General features: G+C 39.6%; 1 protein-coding gene across 1 annotated transcript; it reads right to left on the bottom strand.

The window, feature by feature from the left end:
* Window positions 1–3928: 3928 nt before the first annotated feature.
* VDAC2 (voltage-dependent anion channel 2) lies at window positions 3929–16332 on the bottom strand. The gene is made up of 9 exons (XM_009322468.1): window positions 16281–16332; window positions 12706–12777; window positions 11611–11660; window positions 9178–9330; window positions 9036–9088; window positions 8353–8580; window positions 6822–6972; window positions 5836–5893; window positions 3929–5011 (listed from the first exon to the last, which is right to left on the bottom strand). Exons 1-9 carry the CDS (start codon window positions 16312–16314, stop codon window positions 4920–4922), a joined length of 891 nt encoding a protein of 296 aa, XP_009320743.1. The 5' UTR covers window positions 16315–16332; the 3' UTR covers window positions 3929–4919.
* Window positions 16333–16544: the final 212 nt, after the last annotated feature.

Below are 16544 nucleotides of genomic sequence, written 5' to 3'. Positions count from 1 at the left end.
TCGGTCTCTTCTCCCAAGTAACTGGCGAAAGGACGAGAGGAAATGGCCTCAAGCTGCGCCAGGGGAGGTTTAGATTGGATGTAAGGAAAAATTTCTTTACTGAAAGAGTAGTTAAACATTGGACCAGGCTGCCCAGGGAAGTGGTTGAGTCACCATCCCTGGAAGTATTTAAAAGACGGGGAGATGAGGCGCTTAGGGACATGGTTTAGTGGGCATGGTGTTGTTGGGTTGATGGTTGGACTTGATGATCTTGGAGGTCTCTTCCAACCTTAATGATTCTATGATTCTATGATTTCTTAAATGAAGGAGTTATGCGTGGCTAATAAAGGTTCAGTTAAGGTGTGTTTTTCACCATGGGTCAATAAAACATCCAAGGACAAAGTGCATTGGTTCCTTGTGAGCTGCTTCCTCAGCTCTCCCGCCCGTGCTAGGCCCGGCTGCAGGCTCAGCGCCCACACCTCTGACTCACACCAGCACACCCAAACCTGCTCCACGAAGCACACCAGGTAAGGTTAGCGAGATTTTTATAATAGCCGTTAGTATTTTAATGGTCATGGGAGCACAGGCAAAGTAAACAAAAAAGGTAGTTGAGTTGCTAACAATGCAAAAATCACTAAGCAGAGTCATCACTTCAGCATTAGGATCTCCCCCCCCGGATCCAGGGCAAAGCACAGCCCATGAAAACACCCACAAACCCTCGCAAGATTTCTGACCTGTGTGCTGCTGTTAACCAGCGGTAACCGTACTGCAAGCATTGCTGCGGTGTTGGTTTCAGCAGAAAACTCTCATTTGAAAACACGTGCTGTAGTAAAGGTCAAATGTTTGGAGCTGAAACAAAGTCTGACTGCTTGCCATCTTTAAAGGTCTGTCACCGCTTTTCCCAACACCAGCAGATAAATATGAGTGCAGATATGAACCAAATCTCGCCGTGTATAAAACCCCACATTTTGTCTAACAGCATTTTTATAAGTTTTAATCGCATAGTTTTTCAGAAATTGCTGTGCAAATAAAAGCTTGCCTCTTTTCACGTGAGCATCAGTATCAAACTCGCAGCTAAAGTAGAAGATGCTGTGCATTAGGCCCACAAAAATTAATTCAGTAGTTTATTGCTTTCCCTTTGACCCAGCAGCGGGTGGAAAGCTGGACACAACAGGCAACTAAAAGGCAAGCCCAGGAACAATCACGAGAAGGAAAACATCACTAAAATACAGCGAATGCACACTACAATTGATATAATCTGTGGTTTTATTCCTATTCCAAATCAGGAACAGAAATATTCCACCACAAAGGGAGGCTGACAAACACGATAAAACCGCATGTAACAAATGTAGCCCTTTCATGCCACGTAACAACCCAACCAGCTTTTTCTTTGGATTTTCCTTTCTGCCAGTTTACAGGAAGCTTTTGTACCTGCCGTTCGGACACCGCTGCCACAGTTGCGACCCAGTGTTTGCCGTCATTAGTGGCTTACCTTGCGTGGAATCGCTTCTGTCTTTGCTGACTGGTATAAGGAAACAAGGACCTTTGACGCAGGCAGGGCTGAGTCATCCGTGCAGGGCTGTCTTCTCTTAACTCGGTTCTACCTCCTACAGAAGCGCTGTCACCATAGGTTTAAATGCATCTTCGTGCCCGGTAGATGGGCTATTGCAGTAATAAGCCAAACACCAGAACAGGACTTTCAGAGGGCAGTAAGCACACTCTGTTACTGCCTGGCTTTATCCCAGCAATAGCCAAAGGAAAGGTAAAAACCTGTGCCCCAAAGCTTGGGGGTGAAAGGGTTTCCATGCCCATTCTGAAATTGTTCCAAACAGATTTCCTGGTTTTGAACGACTGCAGCATGCAAGAGGCAGATTTAAGAATACGCCACACCAAGCTGAACCACATGAAGAGCGCGAGGTTAATCGAAGGACCCTGGAGAATTTCTACAGCACGGCGAGAATGTAAACGTTCGAGTCAGACAGTAACTTGCAAAGCCCAGGGCGTCACAATCTCCTGTGAAAGGATTTTTATTCATGAAAGCGCGATTAAGTCCCCTTGCAATATGCACACAGGCAACCCCTACCCCAGCTGTACCAGGGAGGAATGCAATGCTACACTTTACACAAACAAGATGCACAGCCATGCTCAGGTCATTGGTTATCTCAAGTGTTTTTATTTTATTCAGAACACCACCTGAGGAAAGGCTGGCTAGCACTGAAAGTTAAGGCTTTTTACATGTCTGACAAAATGGAGCTATTTAAACTACCCACATTCCTTACCACAGAACTCCAATTACACCACCAGCTTCTGTAACACACTTGAAAAGAAAGCTTGAAAGCCATTTTTATAAGCCTTACTTGAGACATGTCAAGAGAGAGACACTGAACTTCCTTTTCATGCTCAAAGTAGTGATTTATGACAGAATATTTTAGGAAAACCCGCATTTTCAGTTGTCTTAACTACTGCAGAGCCCTTTTATTTCTCCAGTTGTCTATCAGCATTATAACAAATGAAACTACTTAAGGTTTAAAGGCTAAGGACTAGTAAAATGATGCACGTGAAAACAGACTAAAGTGAATAGGTTTGAGCTTTCCATTACTAATTTGTACGAAGAGTTGAAGAGGAACTCTGCAATACCTGCTTTTATTTCGCTTGCCCATTTTGTGACCTCAGGAAAAACAGCTAGAGGTGAGCAGCTAGTGAAGAAAAGGGTTAGAGTAGTTATTTCTAAAACAACAAAACACCAAAAAAAACCAAACCCCTACCACCAAAAAAAACCCCACAAAACACCACCACCGCAAAAAAGCGTCAGACCGTTACAGCCCTATCGAAAGCTTCCAAAAACTGAGAAACATCAGTGTTGCAGCCATGCTGGTTTAAGGATGCAAACAAGGCATCGTTCATAAGCAGAAGACGGAGTCCTTTACTTGCCCAGGTGCTACAGCTGGACGATGCATACAGGCACACAGCATTTTTCTTCCCCCAGAAGAAGCCTGGACACACTTTGTGAGGCACCAAAGACTGTTATACTAAAAAGAGAACCCGTACTAAAATTCATATGTCTGGCCACAGGGTCTCTAGCTTTAGGTGATCTATCACATAAAAACACTTCAAGCAAAAAAATACAGTTGACAAACGTTAACATGCAGTAAGAGAGCAATAAATTGCACCTTACATGCTTCTTCCGTCACCAAGTGGCGGAAGTGCTCCTCAGAAAAGGGCATTTAGTGACAACAGCAGTAAAGGTACTCCGAAGCACAAATGGTGCCAAACCTTCTCTTTGTCATATAAGAAAACCGGTCAAATACACTAGCAAGCCTGCTTGAGAGCCTGAGCTGGACGCTTAAGAAAGCTCTGCTCTCTCTTCTGCGAAGAAGGTGGCTCAGCTATTCCACAGCTAAAACCTGAACACAGGCAGTTTACAACAGAGTACCTAACTTGAGAATTTGAGTATGAGGGCAACAGTGCAGGATGGAACAAGACCTCAAGCAAATCACTAGGACTTTTATGGGGGTTAAGTCTAACCCAGCATGAACCGAACACAGCTTGCAAACCAGAGATTAAAGCTTCCTGATCGTAGGCAAGCCACCTGCCCTATAAAGGAAGCTGCCGTCAACTACAGACTGCAAGACTAAGGATCAAAACACCCTTCTCAGCTATGAGGGGCTGTAAGAAGTAGGCTCCAGGCACTCCCCTGAACTCAATAAATCCCCATTCTCAAGCACTGTAACTACATGTATTTAATATATTCCACATTAAAAGCATTCACAGCTAGTTATGTTTTGACCTTAAGGGCTGTTGTGTTTACAGACCAAATATCCCTCATAATTCTATTCTCTCTTAATTCTATCCTGGAAAAACATGAGAGTTTTTCCATTATTCTGCATGTTTCTGGACTTAAAATGGGTACCTGCCAAGATGTATTAGTCAAAGGGAAAGCAAAATCGGATGCATTTTCCTCCGTCTCCATTTAAAATTAAGCCTTTATTTCAGTCATTTTAAGCAGAAACCTCTCACAGCAGTTGGGATAAGCAGGCTGTTATACCATTACACTGTTACATTCAGTTGCAGATACACATCTCACTTCATACAAATACAAGCAAAAGGTGTGTTCGTGGTGAGGTTTTTCACCCCTTGTGCAAAAGCATCAAGGAGCAGTTCTTAAATGTCTCAGTGTGCCAAGTACATCATTCTGCACTCTTTGCATCAGGAGGCCAACTACTAATGCAGGACATCTTGCCTGTGGAACACAGGGGGAATTAAAACGTCGTGTCGTGACAAATCTTACCTGACAGAAAAGCACATTCAAACTTGCTTGAGGAATCCAACTGTTCAGTGAAAACCATCTATATTCAGTGTTGTCATGGGTGGGGGTCCTTAATTGCGCAAAGGTAGAGAGCACTACTTCTTGGATTATTTTGAGTTAAAACTTAACTGAGCACTACCCTCATCTCTTAAATCTTAAAATATCTGAGGCACAAGTATGTGTGTGTACTTGTTTTATTCATCATTTGCCTTGGGATACCAAATGTATTTCTACTTCGGTTGATTTAACAAGATTGTTGACCTCATTTCAGAACATCCACTGATCCATTTTTCATTCAATGGCAATATCGAATGTTAAAAGGAACATAAAAACAAACATGCACACAATTGTACAGTTTTCATAAATGTCTATTTCATTATTTGTGGGTAGCGCATTAAACAGTTAAATACATTTAAATAATGTTTAAGTGACTGCACTAATGCAGAATTTTAACTAGATGGGTAACCAATTTAACTAGAAACCAGCTAACAAGTAACTGTCTAAATACTTCAAATACAGCTCTTGTTCTAGGTCATTCTTCTTGGGGGAAAAAAAGCCTGCTGGTCACATTGGAAATACATTTTAAGGCCAAATTCTTCCGATATCCCTTCTCTGCAGCAGTTTCTTCGCCTTTTTAAGCCTCCAATTCCAGGCCAAGACCAAGTCTATGGCCACCAGCATTGATGCTCTTTCCATCTATCAGGGCAGACAGTGTAAGCTTCACACCTGTAAGATTTTTGAACAGCATGTTTACAACATACAATCAGAGTAGCTTTCGTGCAACTCAACCCCTGTCATTACAAGTCCCAGTTGGAGCTCTTTTTCTATTTCATTACTTTCCTCTAAAGACTTCTACAGGAACCCATTGAAATCTATTGAAAGCTAGTCATGTGAATCAAGCTGAATGCTTTTTGTAAATACCGTGTTATAAAGCGGATATACAAAGTCTCTAATTAGTAAGTACACAAGAGCTTTCCTTTTCTACATTAAGGTGTGCAAAGAAGGAGGAAAATTATGCATAGAAAGACAGACACTTGTACCAAGGAAGGGATGGAACAAACTACGACTTTCATTGGTTTTCAAATAAGGAACTAACCAATGGTAGTATAGCATTAACAGGTGTTTTCTTATTTAAGCAGAACAAGTTAAGTTCTGGAGGTTTTTTTTTTTTTTACTAAATATGAAGAGCAGAAGTGTGTTCTTTTGATGATTAATCATTATTTCACGACCTGCTATCATTCCTTACAGTATGACTGGAGAAAGCAATGCTAAAAAAAAGACTGATTCGCACAGCCTAAAGCTAAGCTATCAAACACAATACAGTCCACTCCTACGCAAATCAATGAGGAGTATGATGCCGAATACAATGGAATTTGTCTTGTTTAGATAAAGATTTGATGTGCAACATAAGCTACCGTAAAACATCTACTCTGCCTTCAAGACAAAATTATTCTTAAGGGAAATAGTTGCATATAAATGCACAGATGTCAGATTTTCTTTTTGATGCATAAGAGATATGTACATGACGCAATTCATGTGATAACCCTTACCTGGCCTCAGGGTCTGGGTGTAACCCACTCCAACTAGACTAGAATTGTCCACTTTTGCCTGAAAAAAACCCAAGACAAAAGCAGTTGAAATGTTGTAACTGGTTAGTTCTTGGTTATCATTCAGAAGCTTGATTAACTATGGCAACACTGCCATTATCAACTTAACCAAATTTTACTTGCTCTTTCAATATCTCTGAGCTTACTGGATTCTCTCTTCCCAGCTATACCCTTGCCCCCCCAACTTACAGCTGAAGTAACATATTTAAGAACAGACAGAATGTAAGGGCAGGGAGAACTGTTACTGGAATGTAGTTTGGCAAGTGAACTTCCACACTCCCCCCTTTTCAGAAGGCCATAGCAATTTACCACCAGTCTCCCAAAACAAGCCACTTCAGAAGAATCCTCCACGTTCATATTATTACAAAAGAATTAGTACCTTGCAGGTCCAATCAGTCAAGCAGCAAACATTTCATAATATCATCATAAACATGTTTATGATGATATTATCATTATTTATCTCACTTTGCACCACTTCCTCTATAGGATGATTCCGACAATCCAGACTCAATTCTAACTTTAAAACATACAGAAAACTTTTCTGCATATCACCTTTTTAACCCGTACCGCCAGAGTTCTTGCCATGAGAATGTGACAGAGCTCGCCAAAAAATGGTTTTAAAAAAATTCTGTAAACTTACAGAACTAGACATGAAGGGGTTTTTTCCAATTTATTTGTTTTTTAATAAATACATTAAGTCCTCTAGAGTAGCACAACATTTGATAGTCAGACTCTAAAAGAGACTTTGCTGTATGCAACATTACAGAATTTAAATACTGCTGATTTAATTATAACTGCCTGGATTGCAAGAGTAATTCCTACAAGGCTTCCTGGCCTATTACCTTCTTTTGTACTAGTAACACACAGATTCGCAGAAACTGAAAATACACTGTGCTTGGCATAACCCTTTTGGATAGAGCCATACTTACAGAGATAGAAGCAGTGGAATCCAACTTGTATTTAGCCGCAATGCCAAAGCGAGTGCTGTTGCTACCTGCTGTCCAAGCCAGGTTTACAGCAGTTTCAAGATTGTCACTCACTTTCTGGTAAATTGACCCACCAAATTCTGAACCATCATTGCTGCACAAATTAAGAAAAAAGTTAGTTTTTACATATATAGTTTTTACTGTATTTACATAATCCCAACTTTTTTTAATTACAGCAGTTTCAAGATTGTCACTCACTTTCTGGTAAATTGACCCACCAAATTCTGAACCATCATTGCTGCACAAATTAAGAAAAAAGTTAGTTTCCTGTATTTACATAATCCCAACTTTTTTTTTTTTTTTAACTACTTCAAATTTTTATTCAAGTGAGAATTCTAAAAGTTTGAGTTGTTTCACATTTTGACAGGAGAAGGGGAGATGAACAAAGGCTTCAGGGCAAAATTAAACTGCAATAATTCATGGGGAAAAAAAAACAACAACAAGAGATGTTTCAGAGTGCTACAGCTAATTCTCACGCTAATGTTGAACTAAGTACTTTATCTGTTAGTTTTGTAAGGATGTGATCTGGAATTACACTAATGTTAATAGTTAGGAAACGGGCGTTCTGAATTCTAGGATTATTGAATATATATGATATTCCTAAAGAATTAGATGACCTTTTTAAAAATCTGTCACAATGTTTGACATTAGTAAACCGAAATGGACTTCTTACAGCCCAGACTATAAAGTGTTTTGTAGCTTCCTCCCATACCCCTCAACTTCCATAAACCCAGACAGACACAATCCCCATCCTCCCCCTCCAAAAGGACAAACTTTTGCCTCAAAAATCAAGTTATTTCCTAACTAAACAGACTAGAACAACGCCAATTTTTATTAACTTAGATTGAAAATACCATGTTCTTCAGTAGGTTTTGATCAGCTTGCTCTGAAGAACACTTCAGATCTAAAGGCAGCAAGTCTGAAGAAAGTTCATAAACAAGATGTCTTACACTTGTTTAGTTACACACTGCACTCTTCACTGAAGATGCACTCTTCATCCCAGACAGGCAAGAAGATGAACCTACTCAAAAAGTCCAAAAGCAAAGCTCTAGCCTTGCTCCAGAAACTACTACTGGCCTACTTAAACAGCGCAATGCTAATTACTACCTCTAACAAATCTACTGCCCTTAAATTACAGTCAGATACAATTCAACGTAATGGGAAAGCTGGAAAAAGCATTATGGTCAGCTCTGTGTAACTGAACTATTGCACTTCCAATTTGGACCTACTTCAGTATTTGGTAAACTGTAGCATATATTATGCTCTAAGTGCTAACAAGCCACAGGTATTTACTGTTTTGAAAAAGAGAGATACAAAGTAACATTTGTCATTTATTTAGTTTCCTATTGAAAAACGCACTCCACTTAATGGCCTTGCAAGCACCTCCTGGTATTTCAAGCATTTGTATTCTGACTAGAAGGAAAGGTAGAGAAAGCCTGCTTCTGTAAATCTGGACACAATTTTCAGTACTTACACATTAGTGTGCAGTTGGAAGTCTCCAGTCTTGTAACCCACAGAAAAGTTATTTCTTGTCAATTTTGATTTGGCACTATCAAAAGTCATCTGATAACCGGCAAGCCAGCCTTCATAACCAAAGACAGCTGAACCATGGATGGCAGGTCCAGCAAAATCAAAGTCAACATCACAACCTAGGTTTAGGCATTCACGTTTATAAGCTGACTTAATTTTACCACTTTTCTTTCTGAAACAGAGAAACAGTTATCTTAAGACAAGGATCGATCTTCCTCAATGAACTGCCAAATTCGAGCCATATGACTCTAGACAACGTATCTAAATGTCATGCACATGCATCCTCTGGACTGGGCCAAAGCACAGCTAGCCCATCAAGAAAGCACAGGGCTACCGCAAACGGGCATTTTGTGATGAATGTAGAGGCATTTTCATGCCTCCTGCAACCTTGCACGTATTTCTATCCCAGAAAATAAGCAAAGCGGGCTGTTGTGAAACGTCCAATACTAACCCCATAGAATAAGATGTGATGCTAAAGAGCAGAAGCCTTTAGCATTGGGATTTGCTCATTTGGATCAATAGCAAGCCACACAAACATTTCTGTCAATACAACAGACCAGATGAACATTTACTGACCATGGGTGTTGTTACTGCCCTAAATGAGGTAAAAAGGTTAACAATTCTTACCCCGTATTTGGTGAGAAAGTTGTATCAAATGTCAATTTCAAGCCTTTGGCAATCTAATTAAAGGGGTAAAAAGATAAGATAAAGCTATAAATTCAGTTCTGCTAGTTAGGTAAAACAAATAAATACTCTCCTAAGCTATTACCTGATCTTCAATTGCAATTTCTGTTCCCAGAGTGTTATCTGTGTTCCATTTTTCTGTGAAAGTCAGCCCATACTCAGCCCACTTGTATTTGGTCTCCAAGCTCCCGTTCACTTTTCCAGTGTCTGTGTTCGATGAACCGGATGTTGTGAATTCCTAAAAAGGACAGTGTCCATGTTACACAGAAGATACATGTGATCCTGAAAGCATTACACAGTGCCAAAAGAGAAAAGACTTTTCTTCAGCCAACACTAAGATCTTGTTATTCTATGCAACAAATTTAACGCTAGACAACTTGCAGGGGGAGAAGGGGGAAACGACATGGACAAGAGGAACCAGACGATTCACGCGCACGTGGAGGCCTCCCACCACTCCCCATCTCAACTGCAGTGCTTCTGCCGCTATTACAAAACGTACAGGTTTGCAACATAACCTTGTATTTCAAGAACTTGCTTCCACTTTTAAGGAGACTGCTTACGGTAACTACTGTCTTGCCTCTGAGCTAAGTCTGATACTCCTAATGAGCAAATTAAAAATCAAACCAAGAGCCAAGAACGCTATAAGGCACATAATGCAACTCCAGTAACATTCTTTAAGGGTCACATATGTATTTTCATTATTCCAGTCAACCACCTCCAAAGATAAGTTATCTACAACTGTAAAATGTCATAGAATGCCATCATTTTTCAAATTGGGGGTGGGTGGTGGTTTAGTTTTTTGTTTGGTTTGGGGTTTTTTTTGCTTTTTAAGAGAGTTCTCAGTCTCGCCAATGCACCAGCCTTTCCCACAAGCCATACGCACGCGTGTTTTTACTGACATCTATAAAATTCCTATTCCCCTGACACTTTGGTTTAATGACACACAGGAAGAACATTCATGTTTGAATTGTGAGCTAAGGCAACAGTGATTTTTATGCTTCTGGTGGAGTCTTACTTGGAATTCTTGAAAGTATTTATAAGTTAGCAATATGACTCACATCTCCTTATTCAACTAAGTAGTCCCTGATGTCTCTCGCTATTTGGATTCTCACAAAGAACAGAATGAATAATTTCTGTGTACCACTATTCAGAAACTAAAGGCAATACCTAGCAGAAGTGGAAGTCTTGTTTGCAAATATATGTTAAGGACCTCTTTCCACTGAAATATTATTGCCCTTATGGTTTAAAAAGTTTATTATTTCAACTTTTTAAAACACATAAATCAAAATTTTGATCTACGGCACAGGGTATATTTTCAAATCGACTCCTCACACCCACCTCCCCCAGAACGAAACACAGATTTGAAATCGCAAGTCCTTGAGCACTCGCATTCTCACAGCCCAGGACCTGCTGCACATCACAAGTACGCATGAGACTGTTCTTTAATGGTGGCTGATCAAATCTAACCACTGCCAAGACATTTACTTGTATTAGTGAACCACTAAACCATCCACACAGTTGCATAATTCTAGTAGGGTCTATTTCTTGGCAAGTGACAGGTACTACACAACTTCAAGTCCAAATATGTTCAGCTTTAACTTCTTGCTTTGTGCTATTCCTACCGCACAGGGCATATGTGACTGCAACCACTGTGGTAATAGCTTCAGGAGCAGCAAATTATTACGTTATCTCTTATCTCTGCTTTAAAATATCTGCAGTACATACATGCCAGCACTTCCTCCTCCCGGGAAGGATGGCTTATAACTGATATGGGATTCACGTGAGGGCGTGGATTTTTTGGAGAGTTTTACCAGTATTACTGGTAGTTCTCAAAACAAGCTAAAATAAGAACACCTACATCTGTAATAGGTCTCTTGCAAACTGTGCTTCAGTTGTGATACAGACTTCTAGAAGAGACACAGCACATAACCCATGCACCTTGTTTCTAACCGCCAGTTACACTGTTAAAGCTTCCAGTTATAGAAAAAAAAAAAGAATCTACCTTTCTATCTTACAAAGTCTGCTCTAGAAATAGATGAAAGTTACAGAAGGCGCTGCTTGCATGACCGATACATCTTGCAAGGAACATTACTGCAACACTTTAATACTTTTAAAGAGGAACCAGAGATTCAACGTGCTAATTCACTGCCAACTACTTCACACAAGCATCACGATGCCAGAAATTTCCACCAAATACAAATAGTATCACAAGGTACTTTAGAAATAAATTCTGTGTACTTCAAAAGTGTGTCAGCTATTTGTTCACCTTCAGACATAAGACGAGGGACAACAAATAAACCTTTTTAGTTTACGAAGATTACTAAACACTGCGATACCCCTGTTACATTCAGGATAAAGTCAGATCTTTAGGGGCTTCTGAAATTATTTTACACGAAAAGTTTATCAGTCATATAACTTATAAACTACTTAACAGCATCTGGAAGGTGTCCTTTCTAATTAAATATCAGAACACATCCAGAAAAAAAAAATATAATGAATAAAAGGTATTTAAACTCACCACTCCACTTGCAGATTTTGTTTTCACATCCAGCTTCACCAAACCAAAACCTTAACAAACAGAAGTCAAAGTTACACCAGTAGGCTTTAACTAAGAGCACGAACATTTTCCAAGAAGCTGGTTTTCCAAGCAGTCTCAGCAGTGCGCCACATATAGATGTATATAAAAACCACCACAGACTGACTTCAGCAACACTCAAATCTTAGATGCCATAGCAGGTAGAAGAGGCCACCCTAGAACAAGCCAGGAGTTCTGTTCTATCATCACCACATTGAAAGTGGGGAATAGCCTCTCAGTTGCACACTATGCATTTAACTACCAAACGATGACTTCCAAGAGTAAATTTAGTGACAGACAAAATGCATTCTTTTGTGTTCCTGGGATGGCACTGGCATTGTAGTCAATGCCATTTGAAGTGCTAGCCCGATGCATAAAATTCATCTCTCAGCACCAAGAAGAAATATCTCAAAGTAAATAACTGTAAAAGTGAAGTCACTGGGAGATACACAGCCATTGGAACTGTAATATAAGTAGGTTTTATAGGAGCGTCAATTCACATTGTTACCCTTAGAGCTGAGCGACAGTCTTGGTGAAAAAGCCCCCACATGCATTGCCAAAGACCAGAAAGAAACAGCACTGTAACGAAGCAGAATTTAACTATGCAACTGCCTGGTATTAAAACATTTTAAAAACGTTGAAGGATTCTTCATCCCAACAGCTATTCCTCTTTCTATTCCAAAAAAGGCTATAATGTTACAGTGGTATATATCCCTTTCTATTATCAACAAATGTTGTGGCACAGACAGATTGGTAAACAAAGTGCGCTCCTAAGTTAAATTACACTTGATGCCTACATGCTCGCATACTTGTACACCTCTGACATTTATGGGGCTAAAGAGTAAGATTTAACAGACTTCACATCAAAACAGCCCACAAGAAGCCTGCAACGATCTGTTAGTTGATGGTAAAAACCAACACACCTTCCCCCTCCCCAGAAACACAGGCATTTGAGCATTCAATTTTACATACAGGCTTATACAGGCAATTCATTGCTGCACCACAAACACCATGTTTTATAAAAGGTACTATTCTTACCATATCCTTTACTGAAGATATCTCTGGCAGACTTGCCGAGGTCTACATATGATGGAGGAATCGCCATTGGAGCTGAAAGGTAACGGGCTAATTAATAGTGAACCTTTTACCATTGCGCACACACAAAAAATGCTACCATAACTCTTTATAAAGATACCCTTTAAGGCAGATTCATATATGCAGGCAGTTAACAGACAGATGGTTCAAACAACTACAGTATTCTGTGAAACACCTACAGATTTTCAGTGATGGTCACTGTGACCACCTGACAAAACTGAATGTTTTCTTGGCTTAGGTAACCTGCTTGTAGAAAAGAGGCATCACAAGACCACCTAGTTCTTAATTTTTCAAGTAGATTTCTTCATACATCTTTAATTACCAGAAATCAACTAATAGCTCACATTTCCAGAGCTGGAAGTTACCACCAAAAACCAGGAAACTGGAAATTTGAAAAACTATAACGCAGACAGTTATTTCCTGAAATTCCACAGTCAAATTTGACAGATGCTTATGCAAATTACCTGAAAGGACCTACAAGGTTTTATTTTCAAAGTGTAAAAAGAGCGCATATCTGTTTTGCAACATCATTTGCCCCATATTTTAAATGGTAGACATACAATTTGAAGAGGAACGTCTGATGCCACTAACTAGCAATCAATCTGATGAAGTTTTTCCCCCCCTATAACATACAAGAGTTTAAGTTTGGGGGGTTGTCTTGTTAGTTTAAAACAAACAAGTAGTAGGAGTGCTGGGTCAGTGAGAAAAGCCCTCTTTAAAAGTCCCTTTCTCAGACGGGGAGCCTCTGGCAATCTCACTGTTAAAGAACCTGTCATTCAAGACTAGCTATGACCCAGCCTCCCCAGCCCGATGCATAGATACCAGCCTAAGGTCTCACACAGGCCCGTAGGGGCCTCCTCCCTGCAAAGATACACCCTGTCTGCACCTTCCTTCAGTGACTGTCTTCCCATGATTTCAATAGCAGGAGGCCACTGTTACAGAGGCACTGTATTTTGAAGTTTTAAAATACAGAAAACAGAGCATATTTCAAAGAGTTAGTAACTCGCCCCATGCTATGAAAGGGAGGGAAAAAAAAAAAGAGGCAGAGGGGGAACAATGAAACTAACTAGATAAACACCATAAAAAGGCTAAACGCAAGAAAACAAAAATCTTCTCTTATCTTTTCAAACTGATTGGTCACATTTGTTTTGCAGAGAAAGTCAGATTAACGTAATTGTTTATCTTGCTCTTGTGTGGCATTTTTTTTCGTTTAAGTAAATGGAAGAAGATCTTCAGAACCTCAAAAATAACAAGGGCAGTACTCTCATGTGTTAACTTTCAACTGAAAACAGAAAAGACTACTTTCATTTTTATATAGTACTTAACACCAATATTTAAATTTTCAACACCTGGCTACAGAATTGCTTCTCTTCTGCAGGTATCCGCAAGATCCTAAGTGTATTCAATAACACAGGATGAAGGCAAGCTTTCTTCCCCCCCTCTCCTCAAAAAAGTTCCTTTCCATCTTTTCATGGCCTTATCTACATAAAGGGAAAACTTTCCTGGAACACCCAATTCAGAAAAATTTCCTTTAGGGCACCATTCTACTGAACAGACTGTTGTTTCAGAATAGCATCCACATAAAAAAAAAACCAAACCATGAAACCCAAAAGAACCCTAATTACACCTGCCATATACAGCCTGATTGTATGAACTGCTACTATTAAAAAAAAAAAACCACCAAGAAAAACCACTATCTTAGCAAGCAATGGTAAGGCACAAGACTGTTTCTTATCTTTCTACAATTTCTAATGCAGTTTTCCAGAGTACCTTACTCTACCTCCCTAAGCCATAAGAGGCTAACTTAAAAAAAAAAAAAAAAAGAAACTCCCTTCTCTAGTAAGGAGTTCTAAACTCTGCAACCAGGTCACTATAGCAAGAGATTCATCACTTGCTCAAGAACATAAAACAAGTCTGTTTTTCCATAGAGTTAAAGTAAACTGTCTCTTGGAAAAGAAAAAGACATGAAAATGACTTAGAGCATTTGAAGCTTAAAAAGGCTTAGCCCATGTTCAAGTCCATAATAAATAACGTAAGTCTTCAGAAAAAAAATTTCTATAGCAGAACAGATACTAATCCCAGCGACAAGACATTAAATGGATCCTATTATTTATTCAATAAAAAGAAGCAGGTGGCAGACGAAATTACAAGAAAGTGTGGGAACACTGCTCTTTCCCCTCTAAATTTCTGCTGTATAGCAACTGTACAATTCATTAGCAGTTTAAAATAATTTAGAGAAGGTTTAGCTATGTATTTTTCCTGTAATGAATAGGTCTCACTTCTAACTAGCATCTTCAGAGGAAAATTATTTCTAGCTTTCAAGTTTTATACTAGCCTTTAGCATAGACATGCTTTTACAGTATAAACAAAGGAGCTTTTCGCTTTTGTTTTCAATGTTTCCAATCTGACTAGACAACCATTACAGACAAGAGAATTATGCTAAGCAGTAATGTCCTGAGAAGTTAACAAACTGGTATCTGTGTCTAGATTCAAAGGATTACTACAGTAAAAAGGATGTTGCCGTTTCATCTGGCCTAATTAAGCATCCTTCCCATTGCAAGGAAACCAACCAGTATTTGTCAGACATTCCAGCCTACAGATGCAAGTTTTGTGACAAAAAGTTAAAGCAAGAGCGCAACTGTCACGCTGCTGTTCTAATCCTAGACTAACAGCGATGGACGAGGACAAAAGGGGAAACCAAGAGTTAATTTTGGGTATGCTAAATACCTGATAAGCCAATGCCGTCACCAGAATGTTCACTAAAAAAAAAAATAATCATTCCTGTGTCCTCCAATGTTGACAAGTCAGCTAGGTTTGCAAATTCTTATAATCATAAGTAATGTTCTTCAACCCTATTTTGAAGTCTTTCACTTAAAAACTATTAATGAGAAGCGACTAAAATATAAGTACCATTTAACAACAAGAGGTTTGTTGTGAAAGCAACTATCAGATAATCTTTTCCCTCATTTCAAAAACACAGAATCTACTTGAATCAAGTAGGAGCTCCGCCCTGATCTTTGTTTCATGCCACCCTAAAAAAAAAAAGTTTAATTAACCTGTTACTCAAGAGCCACAAACATGCTTTCTTCTTCTGTAAAAAGAAAAAAAATCATCCCAAGAACAGAAAAATGTATTAATGTTATCAGAACTACTACATCACAGTTTCCCTTCGAGGTAGTATTTCAGAACTCTCTCACGCCCTACAATTAAAGGAATGCCAAGGACTTCTACAAAGATTTCTAACAATTTTAAGATCTCAAGATATTGAAGATCAGGCTATAATAAAAAAACCCAAGTACTCATGCAACTTAAAAAAAAAAAGGCAATAACTACACTGAAATTGTATTCCAGCAGTGGAAATAACAACAGAGAAATTTATATTATTCAAAAAATACTTTGTTAAAATGCACTGGACACACCACTGGCCTTTAGACTTACACTACTGCTACTAAAGCGTAAAAAAAAAAAAAAAAGACAAACCACCTCGTTACCCTTGCTTCAACTCTCATCCTACTTACATCTCGGAGGTGGACACGCTAGCCCAGTAGCCATAGCTAGGCCAATTTAGAGACTCTACGGAGAAGGGAAAGGAAATTAAACATCTGAAAATGAGCTACGTGTTCGGAAACCGAAAGCGGGGGGTAAAGCAGAGCCGCCCAGAAGAGAAGGACACCGAGAGGGAAGACGGGGATGCGAAGGGCCAGGCCGGCACGCACGGGGAGGCGGCACACCCTGCCAGGGAAGGGCCCGGGCGGCGGCGCCCAGCGCCAGGTCCTTCCCCC

This window comes from Pygoscelis adeliae, unplaced genomic scaffold (assembly GCF_000699105.1).
Source record: "Pygoscelis adeliae isolate BGI_AS28 unplaced genomic scaffold, ASM69910v1 Scaffold244, whole genome shotgun sequence".
NCBI classification, from domain to species: Eukaryota; Metazoa; Chordata; class Aves; order Sphenisciformes; family Spheniscidae; genus Pygoscelis; species Pygoscelis adeliae.
Note: the sequence above shows the minus strand (reverse complement) of the source record. Positions and strands in the feature narration are given on the sequence as shown.

Coding starts and splice junctions, on each gene's coding strand:
- VDAC2 (XM_009322468.1), bottom strand. CDS start 16,314: ATGGCTACTGGGCTAGCGTGTCCACCTCCGAGAT. Junction 6,973..8,352: donor TTCCAACTGCACACTAATGT/GTAAGTACTGAA, acceptor TAATTTGTGCAG/CAATGATGGTTCAGAATTTG. Junction 5,012..5,835: donor CACCCAGACCCTGAGGCCAG/GTAAGGGTTATC, acceptor AAAATCTTACAG/GTGTGAAGCTTACACTGTCT.